We start from the raw sequence: 21,017 nt of genomic DNA on the forward strand, positions 1-21,017 counted from the left end.
TCTCTTAGGTTGGTTAAAATAGGAAGAAAAGATTGCTGGAGGATCGCTTCCAAGAAGAGTGAAAAATCAATGTTGCCCTAGTATAAAGTCTTCTGTTCTCAGCAGCAGAGTCCTGCTGCATTGCAGGTTCTACTCATCTCTGATGGGAATACTGCTGCCGTTCTGAAGGGCTTCGTGGAGGCAACTTGCTGGCACTTTTCACTAATGCACAGATGAGAGAAAAATACAAATGCCCAAGGAAGCCTAAGTCTCTGTGCATGAGTCCTAACCCCTCACCCCAAAACTGATATATTAAATTCTTAAACTGTATGTAGTATATGGAGACAGAGTTGCCAGTGGGATATTGGAGTGCCTTGACCAACCACTCCAGCCCCATTTCACTAATTCTGTGATGAAAAAATTAAAACCTTTCTGCTGATGATCAGCAGTCTTTCTGCCCTCTTTTAATGCAGCTAGGGCAGCCTCTCGTAGCATGCATGGATTTTCCTACATGCAGCTCCTAGTTGTGGGTCAGAACAGCTGGTTTTGCATCTTGCAACTGGAAGTGAATCGAAGGGAGCAAACAGCCTTCTCATCCCCCAAAGGCACTTAGTTGTGTTTGATATGTGAGAGAGACCAAGCATGAATACAGTGGAAGAAAAGAAGGTAAGATCTCTATAATGTAAGAACTGCACCAGAATTTTTTCAAGGTTGAGAATTTGTACTTCAAATTACTATCAACCTTGTATTATGTTACCTCATGCAAAAGGATAAGTGCGCATTACTTTTAATTCTAGGAAACAGTGGAGGGAAAAAAGCTTTTGCTTTAAATTTGAGTCTGAAATGTAAGATACTGGGAAATACTATCCCTGAACAATTTTTTTAAAGCAAAGCTGACAGTGTCTTCTGGAAAATGGGTGTGGATTAATAGGATGGATACAGTCTGGATTGAACTAGTGTTTACATGGTTGGTTTTATGATAGAAGAATATTTTTCTTGTTTAGTTTTCACTGGATTTTTTTTTATCAACAGTGTATTGTAAATATATATATTACATATATAAAAAAACTAATAAATTAAATATACAGAACTAATAATAAACTGCATATTCATGTAGTTAATGTAGTTGCAGTTTCAAGTTTTTTTCTTTTGAACAGGACACATTTTCTTCTCTAATACTCATTTTACTATAGGTATTAGAGAAAACTGTGTGTATAGTAGATTAACTCAGTTTTAGGCTTTTTAGTTGCCATTGCTAAAGAAAAATGATGTGCTTTGTTCCTAAAGGAATATTGAAATGAGGTTTTAGCTGTCATCTTCAAATGTTCAGATCTTCAGAATCAAGTGGCATATGTTACAGGACTTGTTAAAGAATGTCCATGTTTTAAATCAATACTGAGTTTACTTAGACTAAATAGAGAAGTATGGAGGAAAGAGATAAATAAAATTTCATAGCACTCAAAGCTTAGAAAATAGTAACGTCTACAGGAGGATGACAGGGGGGATGTTTAAAGCAGTGGACTGCAGCTGAGAGGTACCTCGTTCTTACAGACTCAGCTACCAGCCATAGTATGGTGGGTTGACCCTGGCTGGACACACCACAGCCGCCCTATCGCTCCCTTCCTCAGCTGGACAGGGGAGAGAAAATAGAACAAAAGGCTCATGGGTCGAGATGAGGGCAAGGAGAGATCACTCACCAGCTCTCCACAGATCCGCAGGTCCTGCCAGGAGCCTGCTCCAGCGTGGGCTTCCAATGGGCTCACAGCCTCCTTTGGGCACCCACCTGCTCCGGCGTGGGGTCCTCCACGGGCTGCAGGTGGATATCTGCTCCACCGTGGACCTCCATGGACTGCAGGGGGACAGCCTGCCTCACCATGGTCTTCACCACAGGCTGCAGGGGAATTTCTGCTCCGGCGCCTGGAGCATCTCCTCCCCCTCCTTCTTCACTGGTCTGCAGGGTTGTTTCTCTCACATGTTGTCACTCCTCTCTTTGGCTGCAGTTACGCATGGGGTTCTTTTCCCCCTTCTTAAATCTGTTATCCCAGAGGCACTACCACTGTTGCTGGTGGGCTCAGCCTTGGCCAGCGGCGGGTCCATCTTAAAGCTGGTTGGCATGGGCTCTGTCCGATGTGGGGAGGCTTCCAGCAGCTTCTCACAGATGCCACCCCTATAACCCCCTCCCACTACCAAAACCTTGCCACACAAAACCAATACACATAGCCTTCGGTCACACAGATAAAATTCCTGGTTCTACTGCCAACAGTATAACAACTTCATTATTTTGCTGGAGTCGTGGGAAATACCAGTAAAATTTTTCACAATGCCAGTACCCAAAGTTGTCTTGTCCTGGTGCTGTGGCACTTCACAGATACACTTGCTAAAAAACTGAAGCTATTGTTAGATGCGGTCTGGTTTCATGTACATCCACAATCCTGACATCTGCTGTGCATCAGTCTGTGTCTCGTGTCATTACGTCCCAGGAGTGTTGGGGTGATACACTTGAGTGAGGCCTCAAAATGCTCTGGTGATTCAAAAGAAAAACTTTGTGTTGAAAACACAGAAAGCAAGGCCTAGACATGGATGGTGTAACCTAATTTTCTTGGCTGTTTTCAAAGCTGGGATTTTCTTGGGTTCTTTTTTGCTAATTGCTGATAACAGCGTCACCATTGTTGTAAGCGTCTTTGAGTTTGGAAGATAGGAGAATATTTCTGAAAGACTGGGCAAGAGTTGTGAATGCAAATAAACATCCTTTTGAAATTATAAGCCAATGCTGATACTGATAGCAGCTAATACCATAACACTACAGGCAGTTCAGCGTGTGAGCGATCCTGTCTTCCTAGAAGGGTATGATGTATTGCCTGTAGCAGTCAGATTTCTGCTCTTCCAGGGTATTAATTGTTTGTTTTTAAATCTCTAGGATACAGCATGAGGTACATACTGTTTTGGTTTGCTCAAATTATGGTACTGTTTTACAGGGTGTTCTCCTGAGAGATATTAGGGACAGTGATGGAAGATTTCAAATGGTAAAAGCTTTTTAAAAAAATTTTTTTTTTTTTTTAAATAACTAACTTGATGTAGTAAGAGGAAAGTTGGAATGCTTGGACTTAAGATTTGCCACTTTGCAGCTAGGAATTTGAGGGCCTTTGAGGCATTCAGACTTGCAAAGAAGCAGTTTAAGAGCAGTGATAAGATAGCAAAACCTTCTGTTTTAGGCAGCCTGGATAAACCTGCAGGGATAATTTAAATCATGACATATTTGCAAATCTGTTCTGTTTATAGGAGACAAAGAGAGTGGGCTTTTTTCCTGGAAGGTGTCATTGAGAGAAAGCTGTGATTTCCTGGGTGACATTGGTGTTTTTTCCCCCCACTCTGGTGATTTCAGAGCAGGGATTGATGGGCCCTTCCTCCTTAACGAGTTTTCTAAATTGATTTGATCATTGCTTTTTGTCACTTTTGTAGAACTAACGTGGAAATGACAAAAAAAGTCTGACTGACACACCCGAGCACGGGGTATTAAAGTTGGTGGTACCAAGTACCATCATCAGCCATAATTGACAAATAATACCCCTCATAAATACTGCCAGTCTTTTCAATTAGTTTTCATCTCAAATTCGGGATGCAAAATGATGGCCTGTCAACTGACAATGGATGACAAAAATTAATAAATTGTCTTCTAAATAGTATGGACACTTAAGAAAAATTGGGCAGCCAATTTAGCACAGCATGAACCGGGGGGAACCTTTTGTACTGTTGCTGTGCCACTAATGTTGTCTGGGTCTTTATTAATGGTGCTTGGCTGCTGCTGACAGTTTTGTTGCTACTGGCAACTTTCTTCATTAAAATTAAAGCCAGCGTCAAATCCCATTAGCCGCACTCTGGGTACCTTGCATTTTTATTTATATACATTTTTTTTTTGTCTTTACAAACATGTTCTTTATCTATAGAAAGTTGGAAAAGGTGGTTAAAAATTAGTCTTTCGTCTTGTCCATGGCTGATTACTTAACTAAATAATGGATCATATTTTTTTGAGGGAGATTGTCTCCAACATGTTATAACATGCCTAGTCTGCAGCCAAGAAACTGCACAGAGAAATCCATAAATGATCTTTATAAATTACCTTTTCCGAACATAGTGTTCTTCTGTATCGCCTGCAAGCTAGTTGGTTCTCAGATACTCTCTCATAAAACAGTAATAGCCTCTGGAGGAGAGCAGCTCACTTGTATGGTATTCTTCTGTTGCCTGTTCAACTAAAATATTAATGGTGTTGCATATATGCTTAAAATTGAGTGATCAACATGTGTGAAAGACTACTCGTAGGGAAAATATGCTGTGTGTATCTTTACATGATTTTTGGGACGACCGAATATCTTTGTTTCTGGAAACATCTTTTGGTTTTCTGCTTTAAAAAATCCTGGATTGATTCCTTCAGATTTAAGTCTTCATTCATAGAAATACATAGCGCTGGATAACAGCCTTTGCTATACCTGCTGTCGTTACCAAGTACTCTAAACCATTAAAATGCTGAGTGACCAGTGCATTAAATTACCTGAGGTGTGTCAAAACAACCCATATTCTGTATTACAGATTGCACATAAAGTATTGACCCTACCTTTACAGTTTCATGTTGAAAAATCTGATGCTACCAGAAGTGTCTCACAGATGTGCTGCCAGAAATGCCTAAAGCGGAGCATGGTCTAGCTGTGTGCTTTCAGTAATGGGATATTCTTTCTGGACCATCACGCTTTGCCACTGCCTTATATACCAGCCATTTCTAGGAGGAGACATTTCCAAGGGAATTTAGTCACTGCTACCTTCGTTACAACATCTTGTGTTAATTATACTCCTCTGGGCTTGTGGGCCAGACCACCCTAGCTAGTGTCACATAACGTGCCTTTTCTGACATCATTTGGGTATAAGCTAGTGATCCAAAAATGGATCATCTGCTTCCTGATTCTTAAGGCTTCTGATGGATGGAAATGCCCTGTGAAATTCAAAATATGGCATGGGTTTACATCTGTGTGATGAGTTGGGTTTACATCTCAAGTGCACTGTAACATGCTTCTGAGTGGACAGAGAGGTAGGACAAAGTCTTCTGTCAACACCTTATTTTTGTTGTTATAACAGTAAAAATGTCCTTTGATTCAGAAAGTAGCAATTGAGATGGTTCATCTTTTGTCCGGCCTTTGAAGCAGTAGCACCGTGAACCCAGGCTGAAGTGTAAGGGAGCACCGATGGGTTTGTTGCAGAAAACTGGCAAATGGCTCCAGATGCTAACATCTTCTGGCGCACTATTTTCCTATCAGTATAAATAGAGCAAGTGCTGTATACTAAACACCATTTAAATGTTCACTTAAATGGTGTGTTTGGGAATGCTCTTATATGGTAAGTGAAAAACAATTAACGGTTTAAATGGTCTTTTAAACTGATGCACTTACAGCAATTTTCGGACTAAAAATATGTGCTGCGTGGCTCAAATCTGAATTTCAATTCAGCTGAAATGTAGATTCAGTGACCCTATCGTTCTCAAGAATGGTTACTTTATAGAAAGAAAATAAACTGATGACATTGAATGAGCATTCATCTAATAAATCCAAGTTGTGCCTTAGCTTTTCTGCTAAATCTTCTTGGTTTAAAAAATAAATTAAAAAAAAGGTGTCAGTAGTTAATTGTTGACTGAAGCTTAATATCTGTTGAAGCAAATGAGCCATGAAATACAATACTTCCTATGTAGTATATCTGGAGTGATTTTAACATAAAAACAATATTACAATTTTTAACTTGCTGACACAATATGCAGAATCCTTTATTTTGAAATTGCACTGATTAATGCTAAACTTGGTAAGTGGGGGAGAGGAGGAGTGTATGCTGTGTATGTAAGGCAAAGCAGGCCCAGACAAAACTAGCCTTTTTTCTCAGAAGTACTGGTTTGAGGCATATTAAATAAATTTTGGGTTGTCTCAGGTTATTACTTCAGGAATCCTAATAATAACGTTGTCAAAAGCATTGATTTATAATTTCTCAGAAAAGTTCTTTCAAATGACTGACACTGGTAATGTCTCTCATATTTTGTTAACTGTAATTTCTATAACACCTGTCATAGTAAAAATGGATTTCTTCTGTTAATGACAGAAGTAGCTTTGCCTTTTTATAGTAACAATTAAAGAACACAGTGTAATAAACCTGTATTTGAAAGTTGTCTTTAGATTGTACCCTTAAATCCCTGGAAGTGGCTCTGGATAGGTTTTCACTAGGGTTCAGGGAAGCATTGTATGTGTAGAGACACATTGATACAGGAGAGTCATCAAATACAGAGTAGGCAATGAGGGGGCTTCAGAAATGTTGATTACATGTTTGTGCTAAAGAGAGGTGCCAGCCTCCTTCGCTGACCCTGCTGGTGCTGTGGATTGCTTCTGGGAACTGGGGAAGTTCCTTTCTTCTCCACTAGACACTGAGCTGTTCTTTGACGAAAGGTGAAAACCCACAGCCCCTTGTTTCCTGTCTTCTAGAGAACTGTTGATCAGCAGAAGTCATCTAAGGTGGTGTGTGTCGGGTTTTTTCAGGGAAATTTTACACCCAGTAAAATGCATTTCTTCTCTCAAAGGACCAAACAGTGCGACTCAAGTCATGGCTCTTGACCAGTGCTGGAAGGTTTTTGGGTGAATAGCTACACGTTTTTATATAGTTCAAGCTGAAGCCAGAATGATTTTGTTTTCAGATGATAAAGTACAGACTGATTCATCAGCACAATCAGAAGTCATTTGATTGCAAGAAAAAAAAGACAATTGTGTATGTTCTGGAAAGGATTATTTAAAAGGACATGTCTCTGCTGCCGTTAGTAGATAAATCATCATTTTTTTATAAACAGTTTGTTTAGCTCAAAGTCAACTCATATGTCAAGCAAATAGCAAAGGGATGTGGTCATAGCTGTCTCTTTTTACAGTTGCCATGTGTGTCTGGGCATGGTCTACATTTATCCAAATATTTTCCTCTTTTTTAAGATGAAATTTATAGCACAAGTGCTTCAATGTGTTCGCTTGAATGTAGGCTGTAGTTGGCAGTTTATTGTGTCCAGAATGGGCTGTGGTCTTCAGAATATATATTACATCTCAGGTGTCACAAGGTGGTGGCTTTGCTCTTCCACATGTCCTTTTGGAACAACATGGCGGCCTCCCTGTAACCAGCTCAGACGCCATCTCGGCATAGAGTAGGGTAGTGTCTACATCTTTTTCCTCTCTTCACAAGACCTAAAAAACTGTACCAGAGAATCTATTCTAAGGAAAACAAAGTATATATTCATGTTACAACTATATTAAAATATCTTTTCCAAATGATCCTTGTTGTAACAATCAGGTAATACAAGAAATATGGTTATGACTAAATGGGTTTTCCTGTTTTCTGCAGCTCTTTTAAGAACATGAAACATGATTTTGTGATCTTTAGGAAATAGCATCTGGCTTAAACCCAGTTGTCACGTTTACCTCAACCATTTTAATGGGTAACCCCTTTTAGCCTGTTAACATATCTGCTCATGTGACTGCTCTTTCTGACTCACCTTCTGTTAACTTACAAAACTGCAGGTATGTGAACGCCTTAAATAAATGAGGTATAAAGCATTTCTAAACTAATTTCTTGAGACAGACGTAGCACTTGTGATCCCTCTCTGAACTAAGCACAATTGGTGCCTCTTGATTTTGGACCTTTTTGGCAGTTGGCATGCAGGGACATTGACACATCTTCCCTCAAAATTCATCTGTACGTACCACTTGGTGCTAGGCCAGCAAGAAAACGTGCCTGGTGTGAAGAGACATTTCACTTGCTGAGTTTTAGAGTTATGGGTACATTTTGTAACATTTCAGTAACTCTGAAGCGGCAATATGTCTGGAAGATGCTAATTCAGTATGTACAATTTCCCTTAGCAGGTAAGGTGAGTTGGTGAAAGGGGGTGAAGGAATTTTTTCTCATTAGGTTTCTTATTCTTTTTTCTACTACAATGATGAGAGGATTCTAGTTGCCCAACATACATTAACTGCATCGCTGAAGGATTGTCATCTTCATTCCTATTCCTCTGGGTGAACTGGACATCTTGGGTATATAAACAGTAGGACAAGTCAGGGCATGCAATTATTGTTTCTGTATGAGTGTGTATACACACCCACTTTTTTTTTTTTACTTTTTTTTTTTCTTGGTCTTAGGAGAGATTTGAGGAGGGAGGAATGGGGTGGGTGGAAGGAAGAGTGGTGGAGTATCTTTGCAGTGTTGAACCAGTTCAGTGTGTCCAGGGAGGCTGGTCACATCATGAAGCAGTCCAGGGAGTGTTGCTACCTGTCCAGCAAGTCTGGTCATTGATGCCAACAATCCTGTGACCAGAGGACAAGGTGTAGAAGTAAAGAAAAATGAGGCAATGAGGAAATACTGTTAACTAGAATAACGAAGAAGGTACCCTTCTACTGTAGAAGAAAAAAAAAAAAGATTTTTCTCAACTTACCCCTACAAAGGATTAAGGGCCAGAGGTATAACTGTTCAGCAAAATTATTTTTTAATGCAGGACACTCCTTTTGATTAAAAAATTAAAAAAAATTCTAAAAAATCCCATTATAGTGCAGAGTTTCTGAGGATTGTTCACGAAGACCTTTTTGGTCCCAAAATTTTGCAACATGAAGTGTGAATCCTTTCTGCACAATAATATGGAACACAGTTTAAAAAAAAAAACACACTTTTTTTTTCTGCCAGTGTTCTTGGTTTTGTTATTCAGTAGATGCTGTATTAAATTGGATTTTGTGTCCATCATTATTAAAATGTGAAGTGTGTCGGTCACAAAGCATACATTTCAGGGCAGTTAGCTGAATAATTCTTTTCTTTATTATCCCAAATTACTGCTGAGCTCTGGAGAGGTGAGCAGTTTAGCCAATTATTGCCATTTGAGCTGGATTTGTGGGTGATTAGCTCCTGGTCGAATTCAGTCCTGGCAAGGGCTTTGAAGCCTTTGCTTGTGTGATTTTCACAGCAGTGAGGTAGGAATAGACGCGGCTAATGACAGGAAGGTCGCGTGGGTTATGTGACCTGTGAGGGGGGGGCTCGGGTTTAGCAAATAGGGCATCCACAATAACAAGTGTGTCACTAACCCCGCCGTGCATAATCGGAGTTTTATAGGATTGTTGGAGATGCTGACAGCTCAATTAAAGTGTAACCCTTTGTACCATATACCCTGGCAGAATGACAGAAATATTACCAACAAAAAAGGGAGGGGGCCACAAGGGAACTGGTTAAAGATCCAGTATTCTTTTTCTTTCCCCCCTTCGTCAGAGCCTGCACAGAACAAGCTGCAAAAAGCATCCATTTGTGAAATAATAGGTTGTCCGGGGGAGGGGTATGGTGCCAAACATGGCTACAAAAAAAAAAGCTGCTCTTAAGTGGTCTTCCTGATGTTTCTATGGAAACACTATAGTATCAGGATAGAAAGTTAAAATTGGGTTTTAAGCTTTTCATGGCTTTTCTCCCATGAACAGCCCCCCCCCACACACAAATCCCTACTTTATATAAAATATGATAAAGAAAATTTCAGGGTTCAGGGAACGGAGCGCTACTATAACAAGCGCCGTTAGTCTACCTAGAAGTAGTAATGTCTGCACGATGATTCCTTTTTTTATATCATCCCTCCCAATGCTCAGTTTGTTTCTTAAGGGAAGTAAATGGTTTTTTACTTCTTTTTCATGGCTGGCCCTGCAGCTGTTTCTACCACCATAAATGTTTCTGCTCTTAGACCCTTTTCCAAATCAACTGTGCCACACAATCACGTTTGCTTGCACCGACTCAGTTTCTCAACATTGTTTTTCCTTTTAATTTTAGTCTTAAGTAGCAGTGTTTCACCAAGCTGATTGGCGTGGATGCTAACTTCATTTGTGGCCAGCGTAGTTAGAGTGGAATGCATGATGCTGGTGCTGCAGCTAGAGGTAAGAGTTCAAATGGAGCCGATTGCTGCCAGCTCCTTTACTGCTGACTTAGACCCCTTGGCATCAGCCGTCTGGTTTCTCCGACACCAAGATAATGATTTGCATCGCAGTGCATTTCACATTAGCACTGACGATGGTGTCAGGGAAACCACAACTGCCAATGCCAAGGGGTTAATAAACCAACTACTTGTGATTATTAAGGGCTGTGATTTTTTTTTTTTTTTTTTTTTTTTTAAAACAGTCCAGGGTAAGTGGAATAAACCTCGGAAGGCAACAGAGGCAGAAACTACTGTAAGGCAGTAAAATATTGTTACTTGCTAGGTGCTGTGGCTCGTTCAGAGTGGTAAACTGGGTTTAGAGCGAGAGATGGGCCATTCCTTTAAATATGTAATTGGATTTTGTAACACATTTGAATATTAAGCTCTGTTGAAGGGACGTATAGCTAACTGTAGAGTATTATGCAATGTGCTGTTGATTTTATAAAGTCTAATTTTAGAAATAATCATAAACTAGGGCTAATGAAAGAGTGCCCCTTCTCACAAAGCTGTGAATTGAAGGAGAACTCAAGAAGACTCCTACTTTGCTGAGCATCCCTGTTCTTCAACTATGTGTACCGCATTGTCTTTTGACATGCCTGTTGGGGGTCTGGAGTATTATCCTGGCCGTTGTGCAGGCATGTGCAGCTTTGGACTTGCAACGTTCTGCCAGAGCAGTGTGTTTATTGCTCCATCTGGATACGGTGGCAGGTTTGGGTCTTTAGCTTTCCATTCAAATGCTTCTTTGGACACCAGGGTGACTGCTCTTGTGTGATCATCTTTTTGCCTCTTAGGAAAGTTGCTCTTTAGGTGGGTGAATGTGATGTGCTAGATGATGGTTCCTGTTCTCTAGTCCCCAAATTGTGGTGCAGTTGTCTCTTTTCAACCACATCGTGCTTTTAAGTAAGGTTAGTAGGTTCCTATGCTCAGCAACATCCTTGAGGAATCCTTGTCCATGCCGTGTTGAAAGTACATAGCCTACCTTTTAAAAAAACTGCAGCTGCAAGCAGGGGAGTTGTGAAAACTTCCCTTAAAATTACTTGCTGCATATCAGAGGAACTTGTGCATTACCCACAGTTGGCAGATGAGGTCAAAATCTGGAGGCTGAATTGTTGGAGCAATCATTAGAAATAAAAACGCAGTAACAGTGAGCACTAAGCTTGTTCTTCCCATTTACCGTGTCTTCCATGCTGAGGTTCCTTGCAGGAATTTGGTAGCCATTCTTTATTGGAGGTGGTAATCTTCATTGCTGGTGCTACAATGAACTGTAAGACTTGCTTAATCAGCATTGGGATTTTTTTCAGTAAATCTTCTAATTTTTTTTTAGTAGCTTCTGTGCAGAGAGCTTGGAAATAATGGGTTGCAGGTTGATTGTCCTTCAAGTTTTAGTAAAGGTATTATCTTTTGTTCCAAGTCAGATCTTAGATCCTCTCTTTATTTTGTCTCCAGATGGAAATAATGGCTGATCAGCCTCAGCATTAGGTAACCATTCATGGTGTAATTACCAGCTGCGCTGAGTTAGGGCTGTGTTGTGTTTAGGGAATGTTAGAAGAGAATTGGGTTCAATGTCTGATTTCATTTTCTCGTAAAGCTGGTGTATAACATAGATTTAAATAGTTTCTTCAATCGGGAAGCGTCTTTGAATCTGTAGCAAAACTCTGCTACTGCTGTAGTGCCAGTTTTTAAGGAAGGTGTGGGGGTTTTTTCCTGTGTGCCTGACTGCAGTAAGAATATATGGGATCTTTTAGGGTTTTTTTGCAATGTTATTGTTAGATACTGAAGTTTGAGAACATTTGAGGTCTCCTGTTTTCAGCTCTCTTTACAGGCACTGCACTTTCTTGTAGCCTTTGTTTTGTGGTTCAGTTGGTCCCCAATTTTGCCCTGTTACTCTAAGAGATGTTTATTGCAGGTTTCCAACTGTAAAAACTTAAAACAGCTTCACAGTGAATTGACCAAAAGACCAAGCAGCATTCCCTTAAATTCCTGGGAAGAAAAGACTTAAGTTTGGGAGATCAAGAAAGCAAGTTACATTTGTATGGAAGGATTCCAAATACACTGGGCATCCTCAGCAGTTTATTCCCTAGAGGATTAGTTGCATACTCTCGTGTCTGCTCAGATTAATTGTTGAAGAGAGAGCAGTGACTCCCATAAGCTTCCTATAGCATGCAGGTATTGTCTGTAGGTGAAACAGTTTGAGCTGATGTCTACCATATGCTGGAAGAATGGCCTTTAAGACTGGAAAGCTGTTACAGTTAAATATTCTGGAAGCAACAAGTATCAATTAAGAATTAATCTCGTTTGTTATTAGGACAACCTAGACTAGTCCCAGTGCTGCTGGCCAGACTACCTAGAGTTGGCTAGTTATGCAAACCTGGAGGATTTACCAGCATTTGTTCACCATGTTAATAGATTTAAAAGAAGCAGATGTTTCATTTACTAGAATTCATACGTAACAGTTAGTTTGTGATCCTGACTAAGAATGGTTACCTTTGCAGTTATTTGAGGGAGGATGTTTCTGTCAAGTGTGAGTTTTTCTTTTGTGAACAGTATGCAAATGATGGAGCTGCAGAAATTTCATAGCACTGCTAGCTGCTAATCATAGTTATGAGAACTAAAGACCTGAGTGGAAAATTAAGAATTTATGCTTTTAATGATTAAGTGTGAGATTACATATTTCATTCTGTCAAAACAACATCAGAGTAACAGTATGGGGTTGGCTAAAAATTATGGAGGGGAAGGAAGAAAAGCTTGCATGATGCCATTACCTCAGCCATGACAGTGGTATAAGCTTCTGAAAGAAAATGGAAGCCAAACTACTGTATTTCATTTTCCAGAAGGTCCAGTCTTGGCTCTGCTGACTTTGAGGGCTCTACCATTTCTACTTGGCATGCCAAGAAAAGTCAAATGTACCAAATCCTATTAAAACAAACAAACAAAACCCCAAAAACCTCAAGTCAAGTGCTACAGCTGGAGCAAATGTGAAAAAAGATGCAGTCAGTTAAACTGTGATCACTGGTGTGATCCTGTTTGTGAAACCCTTTGTATCTTGTGGCCCCTGGAAAATCCAAAGTACATGGAAAAGTGGGAAAATTAAAGTGGGGCACAACAGGGCATGCAAAGTATGTTGCTTCACACATGGTATTCATTCTGTGGGCCAAGAAGTGGCTGTAGACATCTCTTGACGATCAGCATGTGCATTTTGATGACATTTATTTGTGGGAAGTCAGTCAGTGTATTCTGCTACCGTCTGTGCGGCCCGTCTGAAAAATTAAGGTGGCTCACCTACCAGCATCTTCAATGCAGTATTAAGCAACTTCAAGAGGTCACTTTTTTAATGCTGATAATTTGGTGCTTAAAACCTGAAATATTTCCATAAAACAAATTCATAATTTTTTCGCTGTTTGTCTTCATTTGTTGTTTAAACAAGCAAGGTTTGTAGCTCACAGGAAGGCACCTGGAGTGGTGAGATTTAGCCAATTACTGTGTATTCAGATGAACTGTGTATATTATGCGTAGTAGTCCCTTGACTGGTGTTGAGTGGTTTTTTCTACCTTAAGTCCAATCAATCCTACACTGGTGGCTTTTCATTAGCTGCTCCTGCTCTCACGGTAATGATCGTGATGCAGAGCCTGATGGCAGTCTGTAACTTCTCCTGGTGCCCTGAAGCTCAACAACGTAAGCTGATTGACTCAGTTAGGGCCCCAGTCTCTAACAGCAAATGCAATCAATAAATCTTTGTTGGTAAATAATTGCTATTGAACAGAGTTTTAATATAAATTTATGAGTGGTGTTTTATCACAGCTTGAGGCTACAGCAAGCCACTGAGTGATGGATTTCAGATACCACTTACATTCATTACATTAACTTTGTAAGTTATTTAAAGCTTGTACACTTAACATTGCTTTTGGCTTGCAATGACCTCCTGGGACTAGACGGAGCATACACATTACTAATAAAGAGCTCGCAGTACGTACAGACGGTTCCTCCGTTTGCTTTGTACAGTGACGCAGTTCCTCAAGCAAAACCCAAGAAGTGAACTTCGTGCGCTCTGGTTGAAGTCTTTTTCCTGTGGCTCATTAGAAGTACAAGCTAGCGCAGTCTGGTAGGAGAAGCATTCCTCCGTTAGACACAGAATTGCAATTTTGGAGGGAAGGTGGTAAAAAAAATGTAATTCGAAGTGTGACATTTGTCTCAGTTTGTGAGGAAATTGGAGGTGTTAAATTCTTAGTGTTGAATCTGGAGGCTTTGGGTCAGCTACACTGAACTGCAGGGCTAAAGTTGCAGATGAAAGACTGTAACAAATGAAAGATTTCATACAAATTAGGAGAAATAATGTTATCTGATTAATAATAATTTGAGAGATTATTTCAACCAAAAAAATTGGTATTTTGAAGTAGAAGTTGATTTACTTAGTCCTTTACTGCATAGCTTGGAGGCTAAATGTGTTTTTTCTGATGTGCTGTGTGTATGTGGGGGCCTGTTTGGCCGTGATTGGAGATGTGCCCAAGCTACCTCTAAATTGCCTCGGAGGTACCAAAGGTCAGTGGGAACCCATGTATCTCATTTCCTAGCCAGAGTATCTGATGTGACTTAAATGTAGACATAATGTGACTGAAGTGAAGGGCTTTCTCATTTTTTTTTTAAGTAACCTTTCTTGTCATATCTGGGCCATTTATTTTTTTTTAAGTTTAGTTAACGTTAAAGTGCATTTATAACTGAGCTAAACTCCAATACTAAGAGCATTTCTCCAGACTATTCTATATAATTACCACAGACAAAGTGGTGGTCTCTAGCCTTGGGGGACAAAAGAGTGTGGTTTATATGGGCTTCTCTGCTTCATAACAATTTAAGTTAGCTCCTTGTATTCAGAGCAGTTTCCTCTGCAGGTACTGGAAGATATTTTTAATTCTCACATAATATGAAAACCTATTATTTTTGCCAAGGTAGTACCTAAAGAAAATGGATTGGGAAGTCTGGTTTATTAGTCAGACACAAAAAGGTACATCGTCCATGTTTAATGCTGACGTGTTGGGGTTTTTTTTTACATGAAAGCACGGAATTCCACTTTAAAAGCAAGGTGAAACCTCATTTTGAATAATTTTCTTCATTTAGCTCCAAAAATAGAAATTCATAATTCTTACCTAGATAGTAGCAAAACTTCTATGTAGTAAAAGTCACGGAAGTGGTAGGTTTTCACTATTTATTGAGTTTATAATTGGCATGAATTTAAAATTACGTAAGTAATGACACATTTTCTGTATAGCAAAGGGACAGTTTAAAAGGTGCGAAATATATATATTTTACTTTCTTCAAAACTTCAAAAGAAAGGCAAGGGGCGGGGGGGGAAATCACCGTTGTGATCCTTACAGCTTTTTCCCCATTAAAAGGTCTGAAGAACAAACCAGTGCAGGGAAACAGTAATTTTTGATCCCCACAGCACAGCGATAACTAGAATTGGGTCCCCCTAAACGCGAGCGAATGAGCTGCAGGTGAGGTATGAAAGATTGGAAAGGTGAAGCGACAGATCACCTACTATAGACAAACATACAAGTCAAAGGCAGAAATAAGCTTTCATTTTTTAATAGAAGAAAACAACGTCTCTAACCACTGGAAGACGGTAATTGGGATGTGCGACTAGCACTTGCAGAAGCTTTTGTACGAAAGTGTTTCAGAAACCCCGTTCTCTCTTGTAAAAGTTTGAGTCATAGCAAGGAACAGCACAGAAAAAAAGGAATCTGACCCCCAGACGGTCAGAAAGTTCGGAGTTTGTACCGCTGTGTAATTCAGTCATCCGACACAAGCTTTTCTTTATGGTCCCATCCACAGATTGCTTTGAATTGTGAATGGTTGTTCTCTGAAGTTTTATTCAAAGTGTGTGTCCAGGAACAGGCAGTTGTGAACTTGGCTTTTCTGCTGGGATCATCTCTGTGGTCACAAAAGGAGAATTGTTAGTTCATATGGATTGTGGCAAGGGACTTCAGCTGAAAGTTCTAATATCTGGAATTTGCTAGCTCTGGAGGATTTGCGCAGAACTGCCCTTTGTCCCCTCGTGGCTTTGGGATTGGGTCTGCAGAGAGATTGCTTTATAAAGCTGTAGGTTTAATGGGAAAACATATAGCATAACTGGCTTTCAAGGGTTTAACCTGCTTTAACAAAAACAACTTGTGGGAGTTGGAAGCACCGTGCTTGGTAGTACATCCTTCTATGTTCTGTTTTTCCAATTTTTAAGTTCCATGGAAAATGAGAATGGAAAAACTCATGGGGATTAGAGAACTGAAGTTTGTATTGGTTTAGATTCCTAGTTATGATTTAATCAGTTGAATGTAAGTGTCTGCTTTTATCGGAACTTGATCTGTGAAACAGTGAGTCCCTGTGGTAGGTACTGTACCTAGTGTCTCCACTGGGACATTTCAGAAGGACTTTCAATAACTAAAGTACTGTATGAACTCATTAGGAACTGCCTTCTGACTTGGTTTTGGAAATTAAAATTTCCTAGGGAAGTGCATTGCTAAAGCATGGCTTGATTTACCACCTTCAGTGTGCTACAGCATGTTATATTTTGCTTTTCTAAATGAATTCTATTTTTAAGCTGAGAACAGGTTAATATGCAGAAGTAGTCCTTGCCCATATGAAGAGCTGATGACTTTTTATCTCAGCTGTTGATAGTTAGTATTCATCACTGATGTTTACGTTGAATATGATTTGTGGCAAGGTGAGTCGCCTTGCTCACCTCCTTTCCTCTCTGATCACACCTCTTTCATTGAATTATCCAGAATTTATTGGAAAAACTTTGTATTTGCCCTGTTTCCATTTTGCTTCTCTTGCCTAGAATTGGTGTCTCTTTTGCTGGAACGAACAGCTAAGAGGATTTCCATTGTGGTGTCACCTTACTGCAAAGGGAATGAGAACATAATCGTGTGCTCTTCCCTGCTTGTGGCGAGGCTGAGCCTGGACAACAAGGAATCCCCAGGAACATGCTGAAGGGAGCACAAGCCACACAGTAGGATCCTCGCTTAACCTGGGTTCATCATTTATTTTAGAGGGTTAGGAAATGCAGTGAGCATGGTGTCTTTATCAACTAGGAGTGCATACGTGTAACCTTACTCTGTGTCACATTAAAATGTGCTTTCCTGAGGCATGCAATTCAATACAAAAGGATTTTCTCTACCCATTGGACAAAGCCAGTGCTGATACAGTCTTTTCTGTTTACATGACTTGCTTTATGAAAGCCGTGCTTAGAGCTTTTCCTCCTAAATTGCAAACACTGAAGCTGCCGATGGAGAAAACGTGCATCATGCAAGAAGCAGGGGAAAATGAGTAACTTGCAGGAGAAAGCGTATCTAAAAATGCTGGCAATTATAGTTGTCTCTTCCTGTGTCTTAAATAGTTGTGCATTGGCAAAAGAGTGTTTAATCTTTTTTCCTTTTTCTTCTAATAGGGTATGCTGCTAAAGCGAAGTGGCAAGTCACTGAATAAAGAGTGGAAGAAGAAATATGTGACGTTGTGCGACAACGGTGTGCTGACCTACCATCCTAGTTTACATGTAAGTACACCACGCTCTCTGGATGTTCAGCAGCATCAGGCTCTGATAAAGCAGTGTTAGCGACTTCGTCCTGATGTGATTTTGTTGAGCCCTCTTTGGTGGAGGAACTTCTTTCTCTCTCTTCATTCCCCTCCCTCTCAAAAAGGCATAATCTGAAATAAAATTCCCTGGTGCAAGCCTGAGTACAGTCAAGTTCCTTTGAGTCCCCTGGAACTGGGGTTCCCTTGCATCCTGAGGGGCAGCTGAAACGGTTTAAGCCTTTATTTTGTGCTGATGCTTTTATGGACTTGTTGTCGATTCCAGAATTAAAAAACAGAAGCATTTTATAAGAAAAAGTGTCCTAGATGTCATAAAGAGTGAGGAGAGTTTCTGGTATTTGTCAGTGTGCAGTGGTTATGGTTTATTCAGAAGTAATTCTGAGCAGCCTTTTGAAAATGGCATAGCTATTAAAATATGTGCCATGAAACTTTTTCATGTTAAGACATCTGTTGTTATCTCTGCCCAAGGATCCTGTCTGTCCCTCTCAGTGTGTGTAGCACAATCCCTAGGTATGGTTTTAGGGGTGGAAGGAGCACAGTGATCTGACTCGGAACTAACACACCCCATCTGCCCTGGGCATGCCAGCAGGAGGAAAGGTGAGATGTGTCAGGGCTCATTCCATACCAGAGCAGTTCAAAAGACAGAGCCAATGCAAAGACTCCAGATCTTGAAACTCCCAGGGGATTCCCAGCTCCTTCACTTGCTCTGTAATACAGGCAACGGTAAAATAAAAAACATGGTGTGACCTTCACCAAGGTCTTTTATAATCCTATCTGGTCTTAACATCTTATTATCATAGCACATATGAAAATCGGAGGGGGGCCAGCTGTAACATTTTTAGGGCCAGTTGTTTCTAAACTTATTGGTATCATTTTCAGCTCCTGGGCAATTTTTCATTAAGGAGTGAAAATCAAGGTTTTGATCAGATGCATTTCTGTAGATATGCTCTGGGGCTCATAGACCTACATGTGGAACTGGCAGGAAACTTCTGCTTTAGATAGATGATGTCTGAGGAGCATGGTCACACTGATGCTGTGCTTGCACCAAGTTGCTGTTCCCTGTCTGCTGAATATTAGCACTTTCTCTGGCTTGACACAAGATTTCATAGTCTCAGATCCTGCCTTAATAATGCTTTGCTGTAGTTTCTGATGTTAGGTCCATGTCTCTTAATAATTATTTCATAAGTTAGATGACAACTAGCTTCAAGGCATTGCTGCTTGCTGTCAGAAATCTTGTCCCTCAGCCCTTCTGTTCTGGAGCAAGGTTTTCACTGTTCCTTTTTGTGAAGCTGTACAAGTCTGTCTGTCCTCTTTGGCCACTCTTAGTGCCTTTAAATTTGGGGAATTCTGCCGTGAATTAGTCCCAAAATACCTGAATTGTATATTGGTGTTGGTCACAGAAGGGATGCTGCGTGCCTTCGAGGCAGTCCCCATGGAGCTCTCACATGAGTTTCCCTTAGATTGTGTTGGCCAGCTCTGGGTCATCAAGCAAGGAGGAGGCAAGCTGCCATTGTCCGTGCCCAAGTCCCTTCCTCACTTTGTAGAAGTGCTCTATTGTTCCTGGCCGTTGCTGTGCATGTGTTAGTTTTTCATTGCCTCTTGCAGACAATGGAGTACTACTTCTCTGTAGGCTTCCCCGGAGCTGCTTAGTCTCCCCCAGAGTGAGAATCCATTGAGATTAGAGGTAATTACTTTGAGATTAGAGGTAAATCCATTGGAGATTAGAAAGAATCCATTTAAAGAAGAAGTAATTACTAGCCTGTAATTGTTTCCCTCTATCCCCCACCATGCCCACCCCTCCCACGGAAAAGGTACGCAGCTCCATATTTCCATTTGCTCAGACTTCCTTGTGTAGATCGGAGAGGTTTGTAATGTACTACTTTTCGCTTGGCTGTATGTGGGTAGGTAGTGGTGAGGGACCATGCTCAGCTCCTAACTGACAAGAAGATACTGGGGAAAATGTACTCATTCAGGGGTTCTTGAGACACCTTTACTGAATCTACTCTCTGGGAGTATCTAGGGTTCTGCTCATTCATGTTAAAGTCTTTCTATGACATGATTTGTACTATAAATGATGCTGGTTTAATGCCTTATTTTTATTGTCTTCAGCCTTCAAAGAGTCACTGCTCTACTTCTGCAGCATGTTTCCGTACTGTCAGTGGACTATTTATTGTCAATTAACTATTGTTAATATACCCTGCAGAGCATTCATCATCCATCAGGCAGTAGTATGTGAGTAGCATCTTCTCTGCCCTGTCCAAACCACAGTGGGAGGAAGAGGCAGGACCAGATCCTTGAAGTCAATTGCACTCCCAGTACACTTTGTACAAAACTTTGTAGGCAGGAAAGTCAGAATTTCCTCTTAGGTATTGCCAAGTGAATGGGTTTTGCCCCAAACAGGACTCTGCTAATGTGTTTCTGGTTTGATTTTGCTAGTTTTTATCTGTAACTGCTTGCATTGCTGTTTGGGATAATTTCTTACATTGTTTTGAAAAATAAGGACCTTATTCCTACCAACCTTCCCGTTAAATAGCATTGAAGAAAAGAACCTTTGTTAGCTACCTAAAGTCAGTTTCCTAAACTCGTAAAAAGCCTGGCTGTAATCTGACCTGTTAGTTAGATTTGGGTTATTTCAAGTATGGAGGTCATTTTGGTTATACAAAATTTTGCAGTCATAATTCTGTGAAGCGAAAAGTGGGCTGGCCTCTAGTGGTGGAAGGAGAAGTAAATTTAGAAGATAATTTGGTCTTTCCTGACTGTGGTTTGAGTCAGAATGTAACACGTGCATTGGAAGAACCTATTATAATATTTAATGGCTGATAGTGAGTACTTTATTAAATATTGCTTGAGCTTTGGCCAGAAGTGGATCAGTTGTCTCTCTCAGATGCGTTCAATGGCAGCTCAGGCAAGAAGGCAGTGTTTTTAATATAGAGAATGTGTCCGCATTGCAGAAATCAGTACCGTCATCCTCCTTGAAAGGATTGGCTACAAAATGAAAGGTTTTGGGCTGGGGAGTGAAAAATCAAATTAGTCCCTTTCTTACAGAGGAGGTGTCCCTGGAAGGGTCAGGCCTGTTTGGGAGGGCAGCATGTTGAAATGATTGCTGTACTGTGCCAGCTAAATGAGTAACTACTAATGCTACCAGGTTGACGTTTGACACAATAGCTAAATTCATATTCTTTCTTTTCAAGAAAGTGGGGGGAGAGAAAAATGGGGAAAGAAAAATACATGTACATAAGCACCCTACTGTTTTCTGACTTGGTCATGTCAGTTTTTTTCAAGAGCCTCAAACCTTCCTGTCCCTTGGGATGCTGAGGAGCTACGCTGATAGAAAATGGTGGGGATAATGAGAGAGAACTTTGACCTGCAGGCTTCAAAGTTCACCATAGCTACCTATTCATCTTATGCTTCTGGAGTGTAGCCGTTGAGTGGATGACTAAAATTCTGGCCGACAAATTCAGTGTCAGCCTCC

General features: G+C 40.4%; 1 protein-coding gene across 10 annotated transcripts in view; it reads left to right on the plus strand.

Annotated features, from left to right (window-relative positions):
- Positions 1-21,017, plus strand: part of AGAP1 (ArfGAP with GTPase domain, ankyrin repeat and PH domain 1) — a 402,057-nt gene that overhangs the window by 234,747 nt on the left and 146,293 nt on the right. For all 10 annotated transcript variants that reach the window (XM_052791201.1, XM_052791202.1, XM_052791204.1 and 7 more), the window contains one exon: positions 17,403-17,507. In XM_052791201.1, coding sequence (XP_052647161.1) covers positions 17,403-17,507 — 105 coding nt within the window. The remainder of the gene's footprint in view (positions 1-17,402; positions 17,508-21,017) is intronic.

This window comes from Harpia harpyja, chromosome 7 (genome assembly GCF_026419915.1).
Source record: "Harpia harpyja isolate bHarHar1 chromosome 7, bHarHar1 primary haplotype, whole genome shotgun sequence".
Lineage (NCBI taxonomy): Eukaryota > Metazoa > Chordata > Aves > Accipitriformes > Accipitridae > Harpia > Harpia harpyja.